This window comes from Penicillium daleae (genome assembly GCF_028827525.1).
Source record: "Penicillium daleae strain IBT 16125 chromosome Unknown utg000008l_segment0_segment0, whole genome shotgun sequence".
Taxonomy (NCBI): Eukaryota; Fungi; Ascomycota; class Eurotiomycetes; order Eurotiales; family Aspergillaceae; genus Penicillium; species Penicillium daleae.
Genome location: NW_026623156.1, coordinates 1,638,937 through 1,661,888, shown reverse-complemented (window position 1 = coordinate 1,661,888; position 22,952 = coordinate 1,638,937). Strand labels below are relative to the sequence as shown.

The 22,952-nt window shown below is 51.8% G+C and overlaps 10 protein-coding genes across 10 annotated transcripts; 1 reads left to right on the top strand and 9 right to left on the bottom strand.

Moving 5' to 3' along the window:
* Positions 1-68: 68 nt before the first annotated feature.
* Positions 69-1,442, bottom strand: N7458_009237 (glycoside hydrolase family 28 protein; the record flags this gene model as incomplete). Its single annotated transcript, XM_056912619.1, has 5 exons — positions 69-321; positions 374-458; positions 516-645; positions 700-1,152; positions 1,191-1,442. The coding sequence occupies 5 exons, from the start codon at positions 1,440-1,442 to the stop codon at positions 69-71; spliced, it is 1,173 nt and encodes a 390-aa protein (XP_056761468.1).
* A 1,048-nt stretch (positions 1,443-2,490) lies between these two features.
* Positions 2,491-4,537, bottom strand: N7458_009236 (putative MFS peptide transporter; the record flags this gene model as incomplete). Its single annotated transcript, XM_056912618.1, has 4 exons — positions 2,491-3,194; positions 3,268-4,050; positions 4,124-4,453; positions 4,534-4,537. The coding sequence occupies 4 exons, from the start codon at positions 4,535-4,537 to the stop codon at positions 2,491-2,493; spliced, it is 1,821 nt and encodes a 606-aa protein (XP_056761467.1).
* A 1,803-nt stretch (positions 4,538-6,340) lies between these two features.
* N7458_009235 (uncharacterized protein) lies at positions 6,341-7,474 on the bottom strand (the record flags this gene model as incomplete). Its single annotated transcript, XM_056912617.1, has 1 exon — positions 6,341-7,474. The coding sequence occupies one exon, from the start codon at positions 7,472-7,474 to the stop codon at positions 6,341-6,343; it is 1,134 nt and encodes a 377-aa protein (XP_056761466.1).
* A 1,742-nt stretch (positions 7,475-9,216) lies between these two features.
* On the bottom strand, positions 9,217-11,393 carry N7458_009234 (allantoate permease family MFS transporter; the record flags this gene model as incomplete). Its single annotated transcript, XM_056912616.1, has 7 exons — positions 9,217-9,268; positions 9,403-9,583; positions 9,771-10,119; positions 10,178-10,597; positions 10,665-10,870; positions 10,941-11,036; positions 11,153-11,393. The coding sequence occupies 7 exons, from the start codon at positions 11,391-11,393 to the stop codon at positions 9,217-9,219; spliced, it is 1,545 nt and encodes a 514-aa protein (XP_056761465.1).
* Positions 11,394-12,994: 1,601 nt separating this feature from the next.
* On the bottom strand, positions 12,995-14,079 carry N7458_009233 (uncharacterized protein; the record flags this gene model as incomplete). Its single annotated transcript, XM_056912615.1, has 3 exons — positions 12,995-13,363; positions 13,412-13,508; positions 13,610-14,079. 3 exons carry the CDS (start codon positions 14,077-14,079, stop codon positions 12,995-12,997), a joined length of 936 nt encoding a protein of 311 aa, XP_056761464.1.
* Positions 14,080-14,841: 762 nt separating this feature from the next.
* On the bottom strand, positions 14,842-15,748 carry pyrG (orotidine-5'-phosphate decarboxylase pyrG; the record flags this gene model as incomplete). Its single annotated transcript, XM_056912614.1, has 2 exons — positions 14,842-15,515; positions 15,592-15,748. The coding sequence occupies 2 exons, from the start codon at positions 15,746-15,748 to the stop codon at positions 14,842-14,844; spliced, it is 831 nt and encodes a 276-aa protein (XP_056761463.1).
* A 372-nt stretch (positions 15,749-16,120) lies between these two features.
* Positions 16,121-16,847, bottom strand: N7458_009231 (MAPEG family protein; the record flags this gene model as incomplete). Its single annotated transcript, XM_056912613.1, has 3 exons — positions 16,121-16,408; positions 16,497-16,632; positions 16,816-16,847. The coding sequence occupies 3 exons, from the start codon at positions 16,845-16,847 to the stop codon at positions 16,121-16,123; spliced, it is 456 nt and encodes a 151-aa protein (XP_056761462.1).
* An 833-nt stretch (positions 16,848-17,680) lies between these two features.
* On the bottom strand, positions 17,681-19,391 carry N7458_009230 (putative diacylglycerol O-acyltransferase (DgaT); the record flags this gene model as incomplete). The annotated part of the gene is made up of 5 exons (XM_056912612.1): positions 17,681-17,710; positions 17,770-17,879; positions 17,959-18,955; positions 19,029-19,069; positions 19,139-19,391. The coding sequence occupies 5 exons, from the start codon at positions 19,389-19,391 to the stop codon at positions 17,681-17,683; spliced, it is 1,431 nt and encodes a 476-aa protein (XP_056761461.1).
* Positions 19,392-20,007: 616 nt separating this feature from the next.
* On the top strand, positions 20,008-22,040 carry N7458_009229 (WD40 repeat domain-containing protein; the record flags this gene model as incomplete). Its single annotated transcript, XM_056912611.1, has 4 exons — positions 20,008-20,092; positions 20,185-20,300; positions 20,392-20,592; positions 20,664-22,040. 4 exons carry the CDS (start codon positions 20,008-20,010, stop codon positions 22,038-22,040), a joined length of 1,779 nt encoding a protein of 592 aa, XP_056761460.1.
* A 316-nt stretch (positions 22,041-22,356) lies between these two features.
* Positions 22,357-22,849, bottom strand: N7458_009228 (uncharacterized protein; the record flags this gene model as incomplete). Its single annotated transcript, XM_056912610.1, has 2 exons — positions 22,357-22,477; positions 22,560-22,849. The coding sequence occupies 2 exons, from the start codon at positions 22,847-22,849 to the stop codon at positions 22,357-22,359; spliced, it is 411 nt and encodes a 136-aa protein (XP_056761459.1).
* Positions 22,850-22,952: the final 103 nt, after the last annotated feature.

Below are 22,952 nucleotides of genomic sequence, written 5' to 3'. Positions count from 1 at the left end.
TCTGAGAACATTAGCTAGAACAGGGAATTCCCCGGTAGATTCAAAGTCGTTGTCACAGAGTGAAACTTTCACGAACAAGCTGCAACGCTGGGTACGTTCTCGCAAGCACTGTACTTTGATCCACCAGTAACATTGACGTCCGTCCAAGTCCAATCCGAACAAGCAGATGATCCACAGACAATGACAACGTCATACCCACTGGAAGCAACAGCATCCGCGCCGGAGATGTTCTCAATGGTCAAGTCGGTGATAGGGATACCGCTGGTTGGAGATCCCTTGAGATCTCCACCATCATAGTTTTGCTCAATAAGGATACCGTACCTAGGGGATCATTAGCATCTGACTAAAATGAGATCAAGCCGAGTCTACTTACCCTGAGATGGAGCTCAGGGTGATTTCGGAATAAGTCACGCCCGTGATCTCGCCGGTGTCACCCTCAGTGGCCTTAATACGGATACCTGAAGGGAGACGTCAGCAAATCGAGCCATCTGCCCAGATGCAAATACTTTTCTTACCATTCACCGAGTTCTTGACCTCGCAATTCTCGAACTTAACTGTGTCCACAGTGTTATCGCTACGGCCACCGACGCTACCGATGGACAGACCGTGGCCACCGGAGCAGACACCGCCACTGAAAGTGATGTCCTATTTACACAATCAATTTCACGCACAAAAGAAGGTCGTTTTCTCGTTACTTACCGTTCCAGAGTTCACAGCCACACAGTCATCTTGGTTGTACACATTGGCGCCCGTGATAACCACATTAGTACTGCTTCCGATATCGAAACCGTCGGTATTGTGACCACCCTCAGTGTCACCAGCCTCATTGTTGATGGTCATATCGGTGATAGTAAGTCCATTGCAGCCGTTGATGCTAACAGCCTGAACAGGGGTGTTCTCAATGTAAAGGTTCGTGATGGTCGAGGAGGTAAGATCATGGGCGTAGAAGAACTTTGGCTTAGTCTTGCCACCGTTGCTACCTTCGCCGTCCCACCAACGCGCTCCGTCGGGGTTAAGGTAGGCACCGCTGGCGCCCTGGACGGTAATGCCAGTACCAGAGATTTGGAGGAGTGGGCCGTCCCATTCCTCGTATCCCCAGGTGGTCTGACCCTCGAAGATCACCTGTCGAGATGGAGTGAGCATTGGACAATGCTGAATGTGATTGGAAAATTAGAAGAAAATATACTTACGGTGGTGTCATCTGCCAGGCTACTGAGATCCAGAGTTGTTCCAGATGGCACGGCCACATCCGACAGAATGATGGTAGAGCAAGAAGCCTGCGACTTGCTTGCCGAAGCGGCGCCGGAAGAGCCAGAGAAGGTGCAAGAAGTGGCTCGCTTGGCCAAGCTGGGCGCCTCGGTGATGGCGGGCTCGGCGACAGGCGAAGCAATGACACCAACCGCCAAGGCGGCTACCAAGAAAGAACCAAAGAGCTTAGGCATTGCAAGTGGAGGTTTGGGTTTGCTTGGTTGTTGTCTTGCGAATGAGATTCTCCTTGGCACTGCTCCACGGATGCAACCCACTTTATAGACATGGCAGCTTCGATGCCAGTCCTCTCGATCATCTCATGGCCTGCTTCAGGAGGTGGATGAGAAAGCTCCCGCAGGATCCGAAGACGCGTATAGCTCCATGATGCTCCATGTTGTTTATCCTCCAATCGTCGAAAGGTGAGAATATACCCTGTCTCCCTATTGGCGGGTTTCAAACTCAGGGCCATTAAGCAAATGGTTATATAGCCACCCTTGCGAATTAAGCGACCCCGTATTTCTTCAGGCCAGCTTAGTGAGCAGAGTCGGCGAATGGGAGGAATCTTCAGGGCGGAACTGAAACGCACTGAGGTTTCCGTTATACCTTGGGGCTAATGAGCGCCACCATGCTGCAGATAAAACTGGGGACTGCTCTTTTCCAGTGTCAAATCCCGTTCATTTGTGGGGAAAGCCTCGAAATCGCGGGGGAACGTGGCCGAAAACGAGAAGAAGCACGGGCCAGTTGGTCATCTTGTCGGATTTACGTCGGCGTTTCTTTTTACCACCACTCGTTTATTCACGCCGGAGGGATGTGACATCCGCTTTGACAAGGACGGGAGTGGCGTGGTCGTGGAATCCGATGGGGATGTTGAGGGTTCCCGGTTGTAACAATTTGCCTCTCAGGGTTCCAAAATCGCAAGTCTGTTGAGCTGTCTTAACCATGAAGTCGGTTATGGTACAGTACTATCATCGCCAGGGCCAAAATTACTGCTACAGTTGGAACTCATAAAAGACCAGGAGAAGTGCCTGGAAGGCACGAGCAAATGAGAGGGATGCCTATCAAGAACCACAGACAAGACTTGATCAAACGTCTGGGCTCCACAGATGGATTGTTCAATCAAAAGACTGCAACGAGCGTGTTATAAGGATCAGAGTTTTGGCACAACTTAAGCAATACCAAGCTTCAAGCCAAGCCTCGGGCACTGAAACATCCTCCAGGGGGTCCTTCCCGCAATCTTGAGCATCAAACAGACACACCAGGCTTCTTTTCCACATCCTCGACAGCAGACTCATTCTCCACTGAAGTAACATAATACTTCTCATCATTCAAATGCTTGAACCTGAACCAGAAAATAACCGTCTGCAACGCCAGCGCAACAGTCGGCGCACCCCAAATCCACAACAACCACGGATCCTTAGTCGCAGGAAGCATGATTTCACCGATCGCGCTCGACAACGCATTCATGAACAGGAAGATGGCCATAACCAAGCCCCGCATGCCCTCGGGAGACCGCGCATAAGCAACTTCATAAGCAGTCACGTTCGCGAAAATCTCACTGAGGGCGCTGAGGATGGTATTCGCAAGTTGCCACCAGATACTAATGGGGGCTACTTCATCGCAAGTTGAGGCATAGTAGCCACAAGGGGAGAGCTCGTATACACGCCATTGGACGAGTGTCCCGGCGAGGCCGGCGAGGGTTGCGAGGAAAAAGCCAAAAGTGATGCGGCTGATGGGTCCGAACTTGATGTTGCGGCGCTGTAGGGTTGGATATACGACGTATGTCATTATGGGGACGACGAAGATGATGGTCAGTGCATTGAAGTTGTTGAGGACATCGTTTGGTGCACCATTGGTGACCATGGAAGCGCCTTGATTTGATGAAACGGAACCGATGCCGCCGTCATTCATGTTCCAGATGGGGTAGAACCAGAATATATCGCAAGCACCTGAGAACGTAAGTTAGCGCACTTCCAAATATCAAGGCCACGTCGAAACAATGCAAGGGAGAAGTAGACATACTGACTGCCCTAGACACGTCCCTGACATTGTTATCCGTCCAGTCAACAATGATCCCCTTTTCACGCAAATTCGCCGGCTTTACAGCCTCCCAAAAGTCTTTACGCCACACTCGAAACTTGTTTTGACGCAACGCGACTCCCGAAATTTTCACAGCTCGCGAAAGTTCTGAGCTTCCAGCCGGTGGTTGCTTGTACGTCTTCTTGTACACGGCAAACAGGAGAATCGGAAGCAAGAAATAAATAAGTCCTGCCAGCAGGAAAGACAACCAAAAACCAACATACTTCTCTGAGTAAGTAGTTGCCAGCATGAAAAAAGCACCGACATTAACAAAGCCATAGAATATAAGCATAGTGCGAGTAGTTGTCGACTCGGGGTCAACAATGACGCGCTCCCCGGACTTAAGAGTCTTAATATAAGCCTTCTTCTGGCGATTCTGGTCCAGAATCGTGGGGGCAATGTTAGGCTTGAAGATTCCTGCACCCACTGATAGCAAAACCATGCCGATGACGAATGGTGGAGCTGAGTTGGAGGCGCCTCTTTGGAGGACAGATGGGATAGCACCGAAGACTTGAATGACATGTGCAGCGCCGCAAATTGCCACGCCCACGACGATTGCCTTGTAACGGCCAACATGAACATCTGCCCACCAACCACCGAAGATTGGGAGGACATATGAGAGGAAGATGAAGAGGAGGGTTAAGCCTGATGCTGCTTGGAGACCCAGTCCCAAGGCGCCGGCAGTCTCTTGCGTGTGGCGTGGGGGTGCACCAGCACCATTGCCGCCTATGAACAACGATTTAGTAACCAATTCGACTATATCATAGCATTCAAGAGCACGAAAAAGGATAATATGTACCTTTGGGCAGTGGAAACTCAACAAAGTTGGAGAAGACCGTCTTGGCTCCATAGTAGGATGCTCGCTCGGCGAATTCCACTAAGCAAAGAGCGAAGGCAACCAGAGGCAAATTTCCAGGGACCTTACGAAGGATCTCGCTCTCTTCCTCAGTTGGAAACTCATACTCATCATCAGAGGAGTTTGTCGAGACCTCCCGGTTGACCGGTTCCAACTTTTTCTCGTTGCTGGATGCCACAAAAGCCGGTTCCGCGATGACTGTGTCGATCGATCCCGAGGCATAATGAGACTCGGCAATCTCCGGAATGGGAGCTTTATCTTCTGCTGGGATTGCTAAGGCGCATATTAGTACGGCTGAACCTATCTGACCAACGGACGAACTGATTAGTGCAAGGAGATGAAGATAGACTAACCCATGGCGCAGCTACGTGGAGTTGGAGGCCAGAAAAAGATATGTGACACAACAGCAGATTCAAAAGCCTAGACCGAAGGAAAACCATTGACTTAAATACCTCCCACATCCCTGTACACAGATGCAGACGCCATGAGATTGCACGATAGCGAGGGGTTCACACTTTCTCCAAAAAGACATATGTCGTCAATTTTCGATTTAAGAAATCATCGAGCTTCGGCCCTCGGCCTGTCAGGGTACAATGTCCCTAACACGGCAGGCACATATCTACCAAGTGGAGTAAATGCAAAAAGATAATATTGGGATTGGACTGCAGGTGTACTTTACGTTATCTCCTCGAGCGATGGCGAATCAACGCAAAATGTAACGTGAGACCACCATCACACTGCACATGGTTGACACCCAATGGGATAACGCGGTTCTGAAACTTCCAACTGATGACTGGGATATGAAATCACTCGTGACTTTGCGTTGAGATTAAGCAAAGCACTCGACATCGGCAAGGACCATCGCAGACCAGCAGCGCCAAGCTCCGGGTGAGGCTTGGCCCGCTGGGCCCACGCGCTGCCATTTTAGTGGAAGATTCGTCATCGGGGCGTTGGGTTGATTAGTAGGATACTCCGGAAGTGGATGAGAGACTTCTTCTGGAGAAATGAGTATAGAAAGATCCTTTGATGGAGTTCTTTGGGCGATCTTGACAAACCTTGGTCCGGATATCCGAGGAAATACCACATATGGGGAGCTTGGCGTAACCGGATATGGACAAAGAATAACCAAAAGTCCGAATCTAAACTTCATCTTAGAGTCTTGATAAGTTGCCCAATTGATCCGAATTTGACGACTTCACTAGTTGTAGTTCCAAACCATCCCAAAAGCGGAATTTCCGACCCCGACGACGGGGCTCACCCGATCCGCATTAAGAGAAGGCAAAGATTGCCGTATCGCGTGACAATCGTGGAAGGCATACTACAAGAATTTAATAGTAAGCCTTGGAGACAATATTACCATTGAGTCCAGCGTCGAATCCATAATAGTTTAGAGCAGAGATACAAATCGATTCGCATCCGTGGCGGGGGCATTTATCAACCTTGGAAAACAAGATTGTATAGCGACAGCCCCGCAGCCGACACAACTCTAAGTATCCATTTTACCCTAACATCTATCAATTAAAAAAACAAGGTTCCAGATACGTATGTACGATATTCTCAATTACCTAACAGCTGGGTATCTCAGTCTCAATAGAATGAATGCTATGCAATTAGCAATGCAAAACGAGCACAAAGACAAGAGACAAAGATAAGGAGAAACGAAAAAGAAAAAGAGAAAGAGAAAGAAATAAATTGACCGTGAACAGGCTTATGAATTGTTAATAGAACATATTAGCAGCCAGTCCACGGGAAGAGAAACATCCACAGCGAAGGAAATAATAAGTTCCATAGTGGGAACAAGAATGGGATGGGGTATTAGACTTGAAGTGAGGATATGCTATGCAAGACGAAAGACAAGGCTGGCGACAAGATGCAGGCCACACGCAATGTAAATGCAAATGCAATAGACTATATGTGTAATCGTCAGTGTGTAGGAGGTCATAGAAATACGGAGGTGTCAGGCCGGACTTGAAGTCAGACAATGTACGGGCGTATAGGGATATCAGGGGATAAAGATGTGAGGGTAGAAGGGGTATCTCCGCAAAAGGCAGCACCAGCACCGCACAAAGCAAGAAACAAAAAAGCGAGAGCATATTCATCAAGAAGGCAGCCAACTCAACTCCCACAGAGACCAGCAGCAGTCTACCAAAGCATCAACCATCAAGGCGATGTCTTCGACCGCCGACACGCCCTCCGTTTATCCCAAGACTCCAGATGCGCCAGGGTCTTCGACCTATGGTCACTTTCTTCTTCATCTGGCAAATCCATCCGGAATCGACGCACGCTACCCTCGCGCCCATTCTTCCCCTCTTCAAAGAACGGAGTACGCGAGTCTCGACTCTGACACCAGCGCGGTGCAACGCGGCGCCATAATCCGCGAACGCCACGACTGGCGCGATCGATCTTTTCATACTCGGCCCGCCGGGTTGAAGGGGACGTCCACTCCATTACTGTCGCCGGGACGTGGATTGATGAAGCGGAGGGACTGTACCCGTGGCCGTGGGGAAGACTGTGGTTGCTGGGCATGGTATTGGAGCGGTCTCTGTATTGGAGGAAATGCGGTGTTGTCGTCGAGCTCACGGAGCTGCGATGTTCGGGGTCAAAGCGGCGTGTAGAATGTGAAGAGCTGATGGGAGATGAAGGTACTGAGTAGTCGTTTTCGGAGGAGGTGCGACCTTCTCGTCTGGATTTATAGGATGTGGATGGGGCGCGGTATAGAGTCGGGCGGGGCTCGTCGGTGGAGTATTTGGATAACGAGGGTGGATTATCTGGTTCTTGGAAGAGACGACACGACTCCCGATGCAGTGCTAGTAGAGACTCTCGTTTGTCGAGCGGGTTTGATCGAGATGAAGGTACAGGCACGATACTTGCGTTGGCGGGTCGTCGAGGTGAATGGAAGGAACTATGTCGACTCGGCGGGCGAGACCGAGCGGTACTCCGCGAGTTGGAACGCGAGTGATGATGGACCGAGTTTGCTGCAGACGACGGTCTTGACGAAGCTGCCCGTGGCGCTGACGAGCGAGTTGGCGAATCTGGGCTCCTGGAGCTAGATAGCTCTATCCTCTTCCTTCTCGGGGTCTCCATTGTTGGAGACGCAGGTTCGGACGAGAGGGCCGAGTCGGTGGGAGAGAAACATTTCTCGGTCGTCTGGGAGTCGATGGAGACTGTGGATGGAGACCGGGAAATATGAGGAGAGTCCACGAGTTCAGTGACGGTCGTCTGAGAGGGACATTTGAGGGTGAGGATGTCGAAGTCCAAGGCAGGCAGAGCTGACCCTGCCAGTGCACCGGCCATGTGAAGATCCCCGCGACATGTGATGGACGCCATCAGCACTCAAATAGACCAGAGAACCTTCTTTTTTTTGCCTCTTTTCCTAGCCCCGAGACTCGAACACGGTAGGCTGCTAAATGGCCACGAGACGGGGGGCTGATCGCATCGTTGGTTGTTGACCAGTTGATTAGGGCAAGCCGAGGTAAAGGCGTCTCAGCAGACGATGGGAGGTCAGAAGTACATCACAGGAACGGGAATGAGAGTATACCCAGCACGACCAACCAGGACTGCAAATGAACAATCAACAAAAAGCATATATTTCCAGGTCCAAAGTGCAGGCGATGAACCGCTCTTTTTGAATTTCCAAATGAGCCACACCGCTCCTCACGGGGATTTGTTTTTTAGCGGAGGAAGTGGGGGCACTTTACTTTGCCTCCACTTGGATTTCTCTCCAAAGTACCCCAAAGGGGAGGGGCTTTTCTCTATATTATGGAGTACGGAGAACATGGGTACTGGAGTAGTGTCCAAGTACCTTGCCAGTATCCGACCCATAGCTTTTCTACCAGACTAGTCCCAGTAGTCCACCTCCGAAGTACTTCCAGCGCACGGTCTGGATCGTCCTTGACTTATTCATCATCCACCCATTCACCATTTCCTCTACAGCTCAAACGCCCTTGCAGTGGGCACCGTGGCGCCAACCTGCAGGGGCCAAGGGTTTATTTGGAGCCTAGCCGCCTGGTTATTATTGGACTACAACTCGACACCCAATAGAGTCCACCCGATTCTGTCCGTGACAGGCGGCCATGAAGGCCCTTGTTTTCCGCGTTTCCAGAGGCAAAAATGCAAAATCTCCTGTAGGAACTCGGAAAGGTCCAGGTTAGAGGTACAGACGGGTGCAGGTATACATCAGGGATACCTCTGGGCCTGATAAGTACATACCCGATAGGGTTACAGCAGGCGCTTTGCACCGCCAGTCGTGGACCCTGACTGTGTCATTTTTGCTTTGGTTCTCACCTTTTGTTGAATCCTTTTCCTAAGGTAGTTAGTTGGTAAATCCTTTATTTGGTACTTCCTCTTCCGTCGTTTGGTTGACCCCTCTAAGGCAATAGACCCCCCCACCCGTGACGGGACAAACCCCACCAGCATCACAAATCCTGACAACGTGGGCCGGGGTTTGTGCGCAGATCACGATGATGTGGCCAGGGAATCAAGGATAGTATCATACTAGTGAAGTCTCTGAAATGACGTGCACTGCGGTTTGCGAGCGTGTCGGATCTTTGCCTGGTTTTTCGTCTGTATGTAGCTTCTACTTCTATAGTACACGATATGGAGGGGGATGGTTTGCCTGGTGGGTACAAAGAATGCGAACTGAAATAAGGTCGCCCTTGAAGGGAGGGGAGGGGTACCCTTGCAGAAGCAGGAACAGGGAATACCCGCCGGTCGCCAGGGACAGCATTTTTCATAGCATGATACGAAAGGTAATAATTATTATACTGTAGAGGGAGCTCTGTTGCCCTATTAACAGTGGCATAATGTAAGTACTATAGGGCGCATATCGCAATTGTTTACTTTGTGGAAAACATAGCCCAGTCCAGAGTCCAGACCCAGCTTGGCCACAGTTATTGAAGAGGCATTTAATTAAAAAATCCCGTATTCCATCCCGCGCCAATAACTTAGTTAAATGGAGCCCCGGTAGGACAAGAACTAACTGCTGTTGCCCTCGTCTCAAGTCCGAGTCCTCATAATTCGCCACCAAAAGTCGGACTTCACAGCGCATACGTAAAATCGGGGTTCTCCCGATCCGTCAAATCAAGCCACCTGCCGGGTTCGAGGTAAGTTAGCGTTAGCGCCAACAAAAACACGTTTCACGAGGACCAGACCCCCAAGGAAAGAATAGAAAAATAGAACCACAATCAAGTCACAATCAACCAAAGGAAATAGTAATGACTCACTCTTGATTCTCCAACCGCACATAATCCGGTCGCGCCTGGAGCTCCAATTTCCGCGCATTCTCCTTTCGGTACCACCACCAGATAAAGACCATGATGCAGATGGCAATGGCGAGACAGACAATAATGGTGATCTCGGCGGGGACGTAGCGGGGGGCATCCTTTGGGCGGAAGGTTTGAGGTCCTGCAAACCAAACGTTAGTTAAGCGGTTCGACATGCCTGCCCTCTGGTGGATATAGACTGCCAAGGCTGGCCAAGCGGTCTCAATCGAGGCTTGATTAATAGTAATCGACTCCGCAGTCCGCACACCGTCTCTTTTCGAAAGTACAAAAAGTACAAAGTATGGGACTCCATCGTGCGCGGCACTCACCGATAATGTTGCCCACACAGTATCCGATCAGGTACAACGCTGCCACGGTTGTCTTCTTCGTGTACCCAGCCACATTGGACGAGATCATGGACAGCAGCGCGACGAAGGCTGTCGGACTCGCTTGCGTCATGTAGTATCCGATCAGACGGCCGACATTGTTTGATTCGGGAAGTGCCACGATGAGGATGATGCCGACCAGTGCAGAGACCAGGCCTCCTAGACTGCACAGCAGTCGCTGGTTCGTGATGTGGCCCATATACCCATTCAGCAAGAGGGCGATGACTTCGACCGCACCGCCGGGGACACCTAGGATCAGACTCTGCTCTGCGGTGAAGCCAAAGCTAGTAATCTAGGAAAGAGGAATCGATGGTGAGCAGTGCTTTTGCAGAACCCGGTCAAGAACGTACCAATTGACTGAAAAAGTTGGTGATACCACCATTGGGGATATCCGCAATCAGCGCATAGAAGAAGAATGCCCAGGTCATCGGGTCCAGCAGCGCTTCCTTGACCTGATACATCTTAAAGTGCTTGTTACCGATTCCCTGCTGGTTGATTCGGACTCGCGCTACAGCCAGCAATCGGTCCTCTTTCTTCAACCAGCGTGCATTTAGCTGGTTGTCCGGTACAACCCAGTAGAATACCAGACCCAGCACCATGGTCAGCACGCCGGTGAAAAGGAAGACAATCTTCCACGATGAGATCGATGAGCCGTGTTTCTCGGTGCCGATGGCAATGCCGTAGGCGACCACGCCACCAAGGATCTGGCCGACGCCGTTGAAGCTGAACCAGATGTTCACGCGAGAGCCCTGCTCTCTTTTCGTGTACCACTATGTATCCAATGAGCAGTGCTCGTTTGGTTGATATTTTTGGGGTGTATGCGAGGACAAAACATACCTGGGATGTGATCAGGGCAAAACCCGGCGTCACAGCAGCCTCGAATACACCCAGGAACAGGCGGATCGCAATCGCTCCTGCGTAGTTCTTTACGCCGGCGAAACAACTCAGGATCAGACCCCAGATAATAATACACGCGGCCGAGTACTTGCCCAGCGGCAACCGCTGCAGCAGGCGGTTGGTCGGGTACTCCCACGCGAGATATCCTATGTTCTAATCGTCAGCTATACCCCTATCCCAATCCTCCCTCTATATCCTCCGAGGATCGGCACTCACCAAAGTAGAACAAACTCCCCAGCCATTGATACTCATCACCCTTGAGTTCCAAATCCTGCTTCAGTCCCATAATACTCGCATACGAAAGGGTAGTCTCTGCACAACGAATCAAGTTAATCTCCGCGCGACACACAAGTCAGACCTTCCCTTCGTCTCATGGTACACCAACTACCCGATGAATAGCGAAAGAACACGATTATCCATATACATACTATCGAGGAAATTCATCCCATAGACACAACACATAATCGGCATCATGTGCCAATCAATAGTGCGCAGAAGTCGACGATTCGTCGCCTCGTCCAGCTCGATGGCTTCGCCGTGCAGCTCGTCAAAGACCTTCATGGCGTCGTCTGCATCGTGGGCATGTTTCTCGAGCGTTGGGTCGACATTCTTGGCAGTTTCGACGTCGACGGCCGAGGACATCCCGGCTACCTTTTCTTCGTCGGCCATGATGGGCAGATCAGAATGGGCGAGGGGGATTGTCAATTGCTCACGGGGTGGAGTTGAGGAATGGGGGAGTGTAAACTGTAGTATATAGTAGGAAGAGGGGAAGGGAGTGCAGAGTGATGTCAATGCCAATACAAGTACGTATGTCAGACTCGACTCAACCCCAGTCAAATCCGGATGATCCCCCAAGCCAATGGAGGGAATTGAGAAAAAAAAGGCGGACGAAGGGGATAGTTAATAAGTGACACACATGCAGGCCGAGCTGCACCTCACGGTCCGCGAATTCCGTCACTCCTCCAAAGATCCGACATGTTGCCGTGGCGTTATCTCGTCTACACTCATGAGCAGTGCCGTAAGCTCCTTCCTATCAAGCCTCGGCGGATCCCCCCACGATAAGCCTAGTATCAAGAAGAGAATATCTGGGGTTGAAGGTCTATTTGGAACGGGGCCATTGATTGGTGATCGCGGGAGGGGAAAAGAGGAGAGATCGGCAGCGTCCACCGGTCCGACGATGAACGAGCTTATCGAGTGGTCTCGTTAGCCGGGTAGTGGAGAAAAGACTAGCTAAAGTTGGCCCCAAGTGAGGAGGTGCTGGTGTCTCGGGAGGGAGAGGTGCGCGTCGAGAGGGTGGTTGTACTGGTCGGAAACTAAATGTAGCTCCGGCGAGTTTGCCGACGAGATTAAGAGTACGGAGAACGGACTCGCTTGGAAACTCACTTCGCATCAGGGATGATATACAGCCGTTGTTTGGTGGTGGTTGGCGATGTGGCGGTTGGGGCTGGGGATGGGCTTGTCCGTGCATACTCTTATCAGGCCGAATCCAGTGATCCACCATGTAACGTGTAACCGTGCCAAGGGCGGCCCCTCTTCACACCCTCGGAGAGAAGGAGTATAAGGAGGGTCCGTCAATTATCTGATAAGTTTATTGCTATCTCTCGGATGGAATCCTATCACCTGCTGACTTGGTCCAAAGTACCGTATGGCACGATTATCATTAGATTCATTACTACGGTTGGGCTGCTCCATTCTATATTCTGTACTCGTTGATGCGGAAAACACAAGAGCATGGATTGATCGCCAATTCACGAGCAAGCTTTCTGTTGTGTCCCGGTGACGGCCATTTATACTTTTCACACTCGTGCCCCAAGCCCCGAGATCAACGTCCAAACCCTATTCTTCCTTCTCCAAATCGCGGAACTCGTCCGCGATCATATTGTGCATCGTCCAACGCTCGTATCCCCCAACTCCAATCAAGATGCTCCCATCCAATAGATTAATCTGTCATGGATTAAGACCTTCCACATCGGGCACATAGTGCTTTACAGATAGATGCCAAACCGAGCTGCCCTCCGTCTTGAAATTAGAGTAGCGTTCTAGTTCTCAAGCGAGGTTATACGGTAGCACCCGGTCAAACTGGATCATTCGGTTGACTATCGATTACACTCTTCTGAAATAGAGATTATTACGCTATGTATCCTAAATTTAGCCCTAGTGAGCGACACTATTCTAAAATACAGATCTTCTGGCAATATAGAATCCACCGCCCCTAAACACCAACACAACAAAGAGAGCTAGCCCACTGAACACAAAACAAGCACAGCAACTTAGATAGGCAAAATAATAGCAGCCCCAAGCGCCGTAGCAGCCAGAGAAACACTCAATACAGCACCAAATCCACTCCAGCTTGATCCCCGCGGCGCCAACCTCACACCAGCATTTGAAGTCGAAGCAGCCGTACCTGTAGACTTCCCCGTCCCCGTTGCCACTACGGAACCGCCTGTGGTTGTTCCTATAGCTGTAGTTGTACCCCCATTCCCGGTAGCAGCAACATCAGACTCATGATGAATCAGCGTAATCGCATCAACAAGCAGGAGAGGCGTGTAAAAGTCCGCAAAGCCCGCAAACTCATCCCCAATCCACGTCTCCGAGTGCGTCGTATAGCTATGGATAGTCGTAGTACTGGGAACAACCTCCTAGATCGTGGTGCCATCCGTGGTGTAAGTTGATGTTGATTTACTCACAGCCCGATAAGAGTGGTCGTAGACATCGCAGACTACTGTGGGTTTGTAGGAGGGGACTGTCTGGAAGCAGCCGCCGAGGGGATCAGCTGTGTAGCCACTGGGATATGGATTAGTATTATATTTAACTTGGAATGTATGTAGAGTTGTAGAATGGGTGAATAATGTATCGTGAATCACGACACTCTCCACCAAACATACCTAGGACAACACATCGCCACCGTCTCACTAGGCCTCAAACTCTTCGCCAACAAAGTAGGCATATAATCAAAATCCGGAAACCAGTGACTCGTCCCGTAACTCATCACTCCAGACGTCGTATAGGATTTATCCCCGTCCCGTCCCGCAAGGCCAACGGTCTCCCAGCCGGACGGACAATACAAACCAGGCGAGTAATAGTGTCCAACGGAAGAAGTCCACGGATCGTCATCAGCGTCGCTTGGAGCGGCTGTCGGCATGGGGGTAATTGTCGACGGGGGCTCACAGTCTGGCCAGGTCGTTGTCTCGCATTGGACGCTGTGCACAATGTAGGGGAAGCCGTCGTCGATAGTTCCGAGATTAATGTGGGATGTGCCGGAGCAGGTTGGGGCGGGTGTGAATGTTGTTGTGAGGGGGCCGTAGTTGTGGAAGGTCCATGAGGCCCTGTTGACTGCGACTGCGATGGTGGCCATTTTCGCGGTTGATTGGAGCGGAGCTTCCAGTTACAATGGAAGTAGTGGAAGGTGTGAACACCGGCTGAGGAAGAAACAGGATATTCGATATACAGTAGTAGAGGAACCACCGACCGTTTTTATAAACTAGACTCTCGCTTCCAACTCAACTAAGAAACTTACTATATCAGCCAATGATACCCACAGACCCTCGATTTCAACTGATTTCAACCATCGGAGATCCCCTAATCGAAGCCCCGATCGATTAAACCGTTCAAATGAGGCTGAAAGAGTCCTCGCTTCTCGGTGCGTGCAATCTCCGCCCCACGCGCTACCGGCTTGGCAGGGACCAAGTCTGCATTGATGCTGGTTGGTCGAGTAAGCTAGGAGTGGAATTGGTTAGTGATGTCTTTCAGGGTCGCATCTTAAAGGCCAGCGCTGGGTTAGTGAGGTCAATCGGATTGGTGCCAGGCAGAGTCCGGAGGGAAATGGAGAGTGGAAAGTCTTGGCATGGTTCTTGGGGAGATTAGGTCTTGGCGCCTATATTTGAGTGCCCAGGCTGGAAGACACTCTGGACATTTGTTTACTGGATTCTGGAAAATGTAGATGGAAGAAAGTTGGACATAATTGCCGATCTATTGGGCTTGTCATATCACGTGATTATATAGACCGACATCCATGGATGCCTCAGAATCAGAGGATATAGTTCATAATCAATTCTATACTTTTAAAATCAAACGGAATCAAGTTCCAGCGACTCAAATCTCCTACCGAGGTCATAATCTACTGACCACCCACACGCGCGAGATACGCCTCCCACCCTTGCTGCTGATACTGCTTCGCGGCCTCAACCGGATCAGGCGCAGCATAGATGCCCCGTCCAGCAATAATAAAGTCCGCACCCCGACCAATGGCCGACTGCGGCGTCTGATACTGCTGTCCAAGCTTATCCCCCTTCGATGAAAGATTGACACCAGTCGTGAAAACAACAAAGTCCTCGCCCTCGGCAGGAGCCACACTACTCTCGACCTCGCCCAGCGCACGCGTCGCCACAAAGCCCAGCACAAAGCTGTGGTACTTGCGCGCATAGTCCACCGAGGCAGACGTATACGCGCCGGTAGCGAGCGAGCCCTTGGAGGTCATCTCGGCGAGGATGAGGAGGCCGCGGTCACTGCCGTAGGGGAAGTCTGGGGCTTGGGCGGTTTGGGCGAGGGCTTCGACGATGCCTTCACCGGGGAGGACGGAGCAGTTGATGATGTGGGACCATTCAGAGATGCGGAGGGTGCCGTTGTGGTATTGCTTTTGGACTGTGTTGCCGATGTCGATGAATTTGCGGTCTTCGAAGATGAGGAAGTTGTGTTTGGTGGCGAGGGCTTTGAGGCCTGTGATTGTGTCTTCGCTGAAGTCGGACAGGATGTCGATGTGGGTTTTGATCACGGCGATGTGAGGGCCCAGGCCTGTTGGGGAGATGCGGTGTTAGTCAGGAATTGGGGGGTGTCGTGGGTAGTAGTAGGCCTTCTGTGGTGGACGTACGGTCGGCCAGGTCTAGGAGCTCTTTGGTGGTGGTCACGTCGGCGGAGACGGTGACGTTGCTCTTCTTGGCTTCGGCGACTTCAAAGAGTCGGCGGGCCAGAGGGTTGGGGTGACTTTTGCCGCGAACGCTGTAGGGCAATTGCGACTTGGACGACATGATGGCGGGGTTGGCGGGGAGGGAAGATAGTCGAGAGGAGGTTGATAGACTTGGGCCGGTGAATGCGGTTGGGAATGAGAGTGCTGGTGTCGTCCAGTAGCAATCGCTATAATCAGAGATACACAGCTAAAGTCTTCAATTGATCTCAATTCTCCAGCCAAGTCAATGCGAAGGTTAGGCACTTCGCAACCTCGACGGCGGGAACTTTTTTTGGCCGCGCCACAGTGGAGCATCAGCCACACCCCGAACGGTGTGGCTAATGGTCGCGTCACAGAAGTTACTCGTAAATAAGAGCTTTCATTAAGTACCAGAATCACACCCAATCTCAAGATACAGATACAGATACAGATACGCTAGAGAGGAGATCATCCTCTAGTAAGAGATCAAATCCCGGGCCACACCAAACACACTCAATCCCCACAGCGCACCCTGCGCAAGCCAGAAGAACCCACCCAACATCCGGCCCTTACCCTGTGGCTTGCCCGAGTAGATATACCCGTACAGGAACAGCGCGCGCAGCACCACCCAAGCGGCACTAATGCCCGCCGCCAGCTGGGGATACTTCAGGCCCGCAACGAGGGTGAACAGCATGGTCTGGGGGGCGTTCTCGAGGAAGTTGGAGTGGGCGCGCTGGGCGCAGTTGAATTGCTCAGCCTTGGCCTGTGAAAAGCCGACAAGGATGAATTGGTTAGTTTATTGGAGAGGATCATCGCGATTGAAATGAGATTAGGTGGTCAGGACTACTTACGTTCTCCTTGCATTGCTCGACGGTGGCATAGCAGTGCGGGTAGGGGACCTTGGCGGCTTTGCGCAGGCCGGTGGTGATGCAGCCGTGGATGAAGCCCAGGACGGGAATGACGCCAAGGGCGACAGCAACGGCCGCGCTGGAGGGGGTGTCAGTATGGAATGTTTTAGGAATGACAATGAACAAGGCCCATAACTAGCTCCAGCCCTGGTTCCTAGCTCGCTGGCCTGAGGGTACCTGCAGGACAGGATCATTGGATGACTGGATGACTGGATGACTGGATGACGTGGATGACTAGATGACAGGGGTAAATGATACTCACCCGTAGTTCTCAGGGAGAGTGATCTGGACCATGATGACAGTGAATAAAGATTGTCTTGTAATAGGTTGGATAAGAAATTGGCAAATAATGCCCTGTGATGGCGCGTTCCACTACCCTTTATAGTGGCAAGGGGGAACGTGTTATGTCGTGGATCCGGAGACGATCTGGTCCGGCCGGGGAAATGAATCCATCCGAGCCACCCAGACATACGCGAGTTCCTTACCCTGCCATTCGATTCGATGCAAGCTACGGACGGAATACATTATTTATTGATTACTATTCATGATCGACGTATGGAATTGTTTAGAAAATTGGATTCACATGGGGGATGGACCTTTTGCGGGGGAATTGATTGCAATTGGCTGACTTTTTACGTGTCCTTTTCGACTGTCCATGATTGCTCTAAACGGGGCTTTGTGGTCACCTTTTCAGTAGAATATAACCAAAATTGACATCTTGACCGTAGTCCCCGCATTTCAAGTGGACGCTAAGAGATCTTTCGAATATCCATCTTCGCGTTATTCGGGACAATACGAGCATCTGGATGTCACGACAATTTTGAGGCCCCTTCGGCGCAACGTGCTCCCGAGGATCTGGGAGAACGGAGTATATATCACGGAAGGTGGTCCGCTTGGCAATATTCAGCTTGTTTCTGGAAGAATTCTCCCCGAAACCCGGTTCTCGAAATACGTTCAAATAAAGAAGAACAGATGAACGATAAATGCAAAGCTCAAATTTATCAACATTTATGCCGCCCTCCACATCAACATTGTCCGACTCTGACACTCCTGCCCTGAACTCTCCCCGTTCTCTTGTTGCTTGTGACGGGTACCGACCAGGACAAGGCCCACCACACGACTCAAACTCACATTCGACTAACACTCCCGTACTTGGCCTGCCAGGCAAAAAGTACAACAGCGCTCCTAATGGCTGTCCAACCAGACAGAAACTCACCCAGAAGATGCAATTGCCGATCGTCCTGCCCTGAGGGCCACGCATCTTCTCCAGCGGTGCCGTCAGAGCGATGAGGGGCAATTGGAACATCATGCCGAAGAAAGCAACCCCTGAGTTGAGCCCAGTCAGTCTATGATCCAAGCGGCACAATTCCAATGGCGAAGGGAAAACAATGGAAAAGAGACTTACCAATAAAGTTATGGGTGGGAATGCCCACCAGCATTTCGTGCAGAATGGCAGACAGTGAAAACACCATCCCACTCGCAGCAAGAGGACTCCAGCCTCGACCGACGAGCGGCGAGTACACATGTCGCTTCATGAACAGGTAGACTGGCCGGTTCCACGACCGCCAGTACACTCCCAGACTAGAGCTATTCCACCAATCGGTGTAAAACTCACGGTCTCCGAACTGCATCACTTCCGCCAGGGCATTCAGCAGAGCCTGGAAGAGGGCGAAGAATCCAGCCAGCCAGATGATCAGCGAGATGGTGGAGAGTTTCATGACGCGCTCCAGGATAGACGCAATATCCATGACGGCGATTTTGTCAATAGAGTTGCGCAGTACGGGGGCGGCATATTGTGCTGAGAGAAGCCAAATGAATACTGCTAGTCCGACGAATTCCGCCAATCGCTTTGCGACAAAGGACCAGCGGATTGACGCGGTACGGGGGTAGACCGGTTGGTAGACTAGTGTTGGAGCCATCCAGAAATACGCCAGGTTCCTGAGGGTCACGTTCCGGGGGTAAGGGCATGTCGCGTAGATTTCGGGCAGACCGGGGTCAGCAGAGGGATTGAGGAAGGCGAGGCGGAGATCACGGTTGGTGAAGGCGTAGGAGCAGTTCTTGAGCCACACGATAATGGCGTGTAGTTGACAAAGTGTTCCAATGCCCGGGTGGTGGATATAAAAGTATACTACGAAGCTGGTGAGAGCTAGGCATATGGTCGCGTTCAAGGTGTGCAGCAGAGCCGTATAGCGCCAGGTAGAGCGGAAGACCTGCTGATCACGCTCCTTCTCTTCGGCAGTCTTCTTCTGGTGGCCAACGGTCTGCTTTGCGGCACCTGCTGCAGAGAGCTCGATCGCATAGGCCAGGAAAAGGTGGCATGGTACCAGGGCAAACAGGATCGATCCCAGCACAAGGTCCTGCTTGCGATAGTCATGGCATTTGATGCAGATCAGCACGCCGTACTATATAGATTTACACAGTTAGCAGTCGCTTGACATGTGAGTACTTTTGGAACACTCTTTAGCGAAAACGCACTTTCATAAAATTTTCAATGATCAATCGAAGATTCATGGCGACTGCCCCGTCGTATCAGTTATCACATGTTAAAATCCGACTCACCATGGGGAGGGAGCATCAATGCCTACCAAGCACCAGAACCATCAGATTCCTGAATCCAAGAAAGCTGGGCGTCACCTCCGCATCGCGACTGAGACTCGAGTGTCGCAGCTGTGCATGGTAAGCTGCGACATGGCGGTACTTGCTATGACGTTTCTTGCCAATCTGCGCGGCGGGCGCAGGAGCAGACGCCGAGGCGTCGGGTTCGTTCTCGGTGATGCCGATTCCCCGAGCACCGGAGTGCTCATGGGCAGTGGTCACGGCCTCTGTCTGCGAGGCCATGGTCAACACCTCGATGAGACTCGGGACAAGAGCTGTTTTGGAAAATTGGTTTAAGAGGAAAAGCTGACGAGAGTGGCCAAGATCCAAGCTCGACGGAGGGGAAAGCTAGTTCGAGGCTCTAGCGGGCGAACCGGGAGCAAGAGCAATGCGCCAAGCACCAAAGTCCTAGAAGCAAGTCGATGCAACGCTCTTAGTTTGCGATCAACATAGTAGAGAAGAGGAGAGAGAATGTCCCCATAAACCCAGTTTCAACCAAGCTATGATATAATCGGGTTCGCCATAAGCCTAGAGAGGGAAAGAAAGTAGGAGGGTACTCGAGCAAGTCCCAGCATAACCAGGCCAGCAGATAAAGGACCAGGTCCAGCCAAGTGCCAAACGGCCCAATCACCGCCTCCGGCAGCTCCTCAAGGCCCTCCCGACCCTGCAAAGCCCCGACCAGAATCCTCCCAACGCTTTCATCATTCTCCAATGATAATGCGCCCGTGAATGCTGCTTTCGAAACGCTAAACGCTCGGATTCCTTCTTTTTCCATTCATGCATTGATTGTGCAGCTTGTCCCCTCCCCTCCCAACCCCACCTGGCGACCGAAACATTCCCAAGAAAAATAGCTCCCTCAATGGCCTATTACGAGGAACATGGGGGCGACGGCCCAGGGAGGTTTGCAAAGAACTTCGATGGTCCCGTCGGGCCTCGTCGGCCGAGTATGTCTACGATGATGCCCTGCTAATCTCAACTCTCTCTGAGGGTATTCCGCCCGATGCGACGGCCGCGACTGACTTCAATGTGCTCACAGGATTGGTGACGGACTATGGCTCGTCGATGGTACAATGGATGCGGACGCGACGACCTCGATACCGCGGTGAGCACCGCATGGAGATGGAGCGCCCCAGTGCGAGCTTCACGGTAGATGTGAGTGTGTCGCGTGAGAAATGTGCCTTGACCTGGCGCTGGCTGGATTCTCGTGACAAAGACTGACGCTGCTCGCGTTGTTGCGCTACAGATGCTTCCACCGATGGCGCGAACCTATTCCGCGGCAGACACGATACCCGTCCGACATTTACATCAGTCGATTGGAAAGTCGAAGAAACCTATCGTGGTGGTACGGTGGACGCCCGAAGGCAGACGGTTGCTGACGGGCGGGCACACGGGAGAGTTTATGCTTTGGAACGGGACGGCGTTTAATTTTGAGACGGTGATGGATGTGCGTGAGACAACGAAGCAGACGGCCGGGATGACTTTTGAATCTGGAAAAGCTAATCGTCGTGACAACAGGCGCATTACGACCAAGTTCAGGCTGGCGTCACATCTATCGCCTGGTCTCATAGCCACGAATGGTTAATTTCGGGCGGACAAAGAGGCGACATCAAATACTGGCGACCAAACTTCAACAACGTCGAAACCATCGACGACGCACATCACGATGCAGTCCGGGACTTGGCCTGGGCACCCACTGATACCAAATTCCTCTCCGCCTCCGACGACACTACCCTCAAGATCTTCGATTTCACATCCCGAACCTGCGACACCGTTCTCTCCGGCCACAACTGGGACGTCAAATCCTGCGATTGGCACCCGACGAAGGGACTGCTGGTCTCGGGCTCAAAGGATCACCAGGTGAAATTCTGGGATCCTCGGACAGCCAGGTGTCTGACTACACTCCACAGTCACAAAAACACCGTCACCTCGACGCGATTCTCCCGCGTGAACAATAACCTGCTTGCCACTTCGTCGCGGGATCAAACCGCGCGGGTATTCGATTTGCGCATGATGCGGGATATTTGCATTCTACGTGGACACGAGAAGCCCGTGTCGTCCTTGACATGGCATCCCATCCACAGCAACTTGATCTCTACCGGAGCCGAGGATGGCTCTCTATATCACTACCTGCTCGACGAACCTAATCTGCCATCCGGCCATGTCCCGACAGTGGCACCATACGACAGCCCAGACCCGGCCAATACACCCCCGCAGGTAATTTTCCCAGCACATCGCGTGCAATACGCTCACGGCGCTACGATCTGGTCTTTGGACTGGCATCCACTAGGCCACATTCTTGCATCTGGATCCAAGGATAATTTCACTCGATTCTGGTCTCGGGCTAGACCCGGCGAGACTAGTTACATAAAAGACCGATTCCACATCGGCGAGGAGGCAGCCGAAGCCCAGGGCACCTGGAGCCGCGGATTCGGCCGAAGGCAGATGCGCGAGGAAGAGGAGCAAGAAATGCAGGACGAGGACGAGAGTCTGGTCGATCAGCGCCGCCCTGGTGCACCCATGTTGCCGGGCATTCAAGCGGGTGGCACTCCCCAGTCTGACGGTGCAGGATTCCTTCCTGGCATCGGTGGTGCTCAACCGCCTCCTCCACCGGGGCTCCCAGGCATGGGCGGTATGGACCCTGGCCGGTTGGCCGCCATCATGTCCTCTCAAGCTCCTCCACCGCAATCCCTCCCTCCACCAAACCAGCCAATTCCGGGGTTCCCCATGCTTCCAGGCATGGGCGGCGCCCCACCTATGAATATGGACCTGGCGCAGTTACAGAAACAACTCGCGTCGCAGGGATTCCCGATGCCCCCGAACATGAACATGCCACCTGGATTTGGCGGGTTGCCTGGTTTGCAGGGTGGGATGCCTGATGGCGGTCGGCGATGAGAATGAGAAAAAGGGAAATGGTGATGGGTTTGCATTCTATATGTGCATGGCAAATCTGGAATCGCGGGGCCGGCGTAACGGACATATAAGCATGCGATAGTCATTATGATTTTGGGGCCGGCGCTCTTATGCGAATATCAATTTTTTCGTGTATTATACGACGGAGAATATGATCAATTTCCCGAGTCGGATGAATAGGCTGTTCGGTGCTGGTGCTGGTGAGTATTTTGTCGGACCCGTGTCAGTCAGCCTGGACGAAAGGCCGTACGCAATGAATCTGGAATCAAGATGTGTAGTCGATGCTTTCGATGTCTTTTCAAAGACCCCCCTGCATTGGATAACTCGTGACAATGAGAACCATCACATTGACACCGCCCCAAATCATGGGCAAGAAAGTCGACATTCTAAAATTGCCTGCTTGATACACAGCCCCAAGTCTAGCCACCCGATAGTCAGCAAACCACGACCCTAAAACAAACCAGAATAGACCAAACAAGTCTCACGTCCTATGATACTCACACAAGCCCGACAATACTCCCAGCCAACAGCCCTTCCAGCCCCGCAACCACACTATACAACAACGGGACAAGCCATATAACGCTCCAATTCCGGCAGTGCGTTAGAACCGCGCATCCGGCGACGGTGAGGTGTGTCGCGCCATAGAAGAGTAGTGTCCAGTAGATCGTGAAGCGCCAGATATCCGACGTGTAGTAGAGGTAATACGCCTCTTTGTGGTGAAATGGGAGTGGATTGTACAACGAGGGAAACCGGGGCGTTTCATAGTTGATGGGGACCCGGTTATTGGCCATGGGGGAGATGCTGCTGTGCTAGTGCAGCTTAAATGTAGATAAGGAATATTAGAGCATCATCAGGTAAAATGCGGGTTAAGGGGCCCTCGATGTGGGTTGTTTG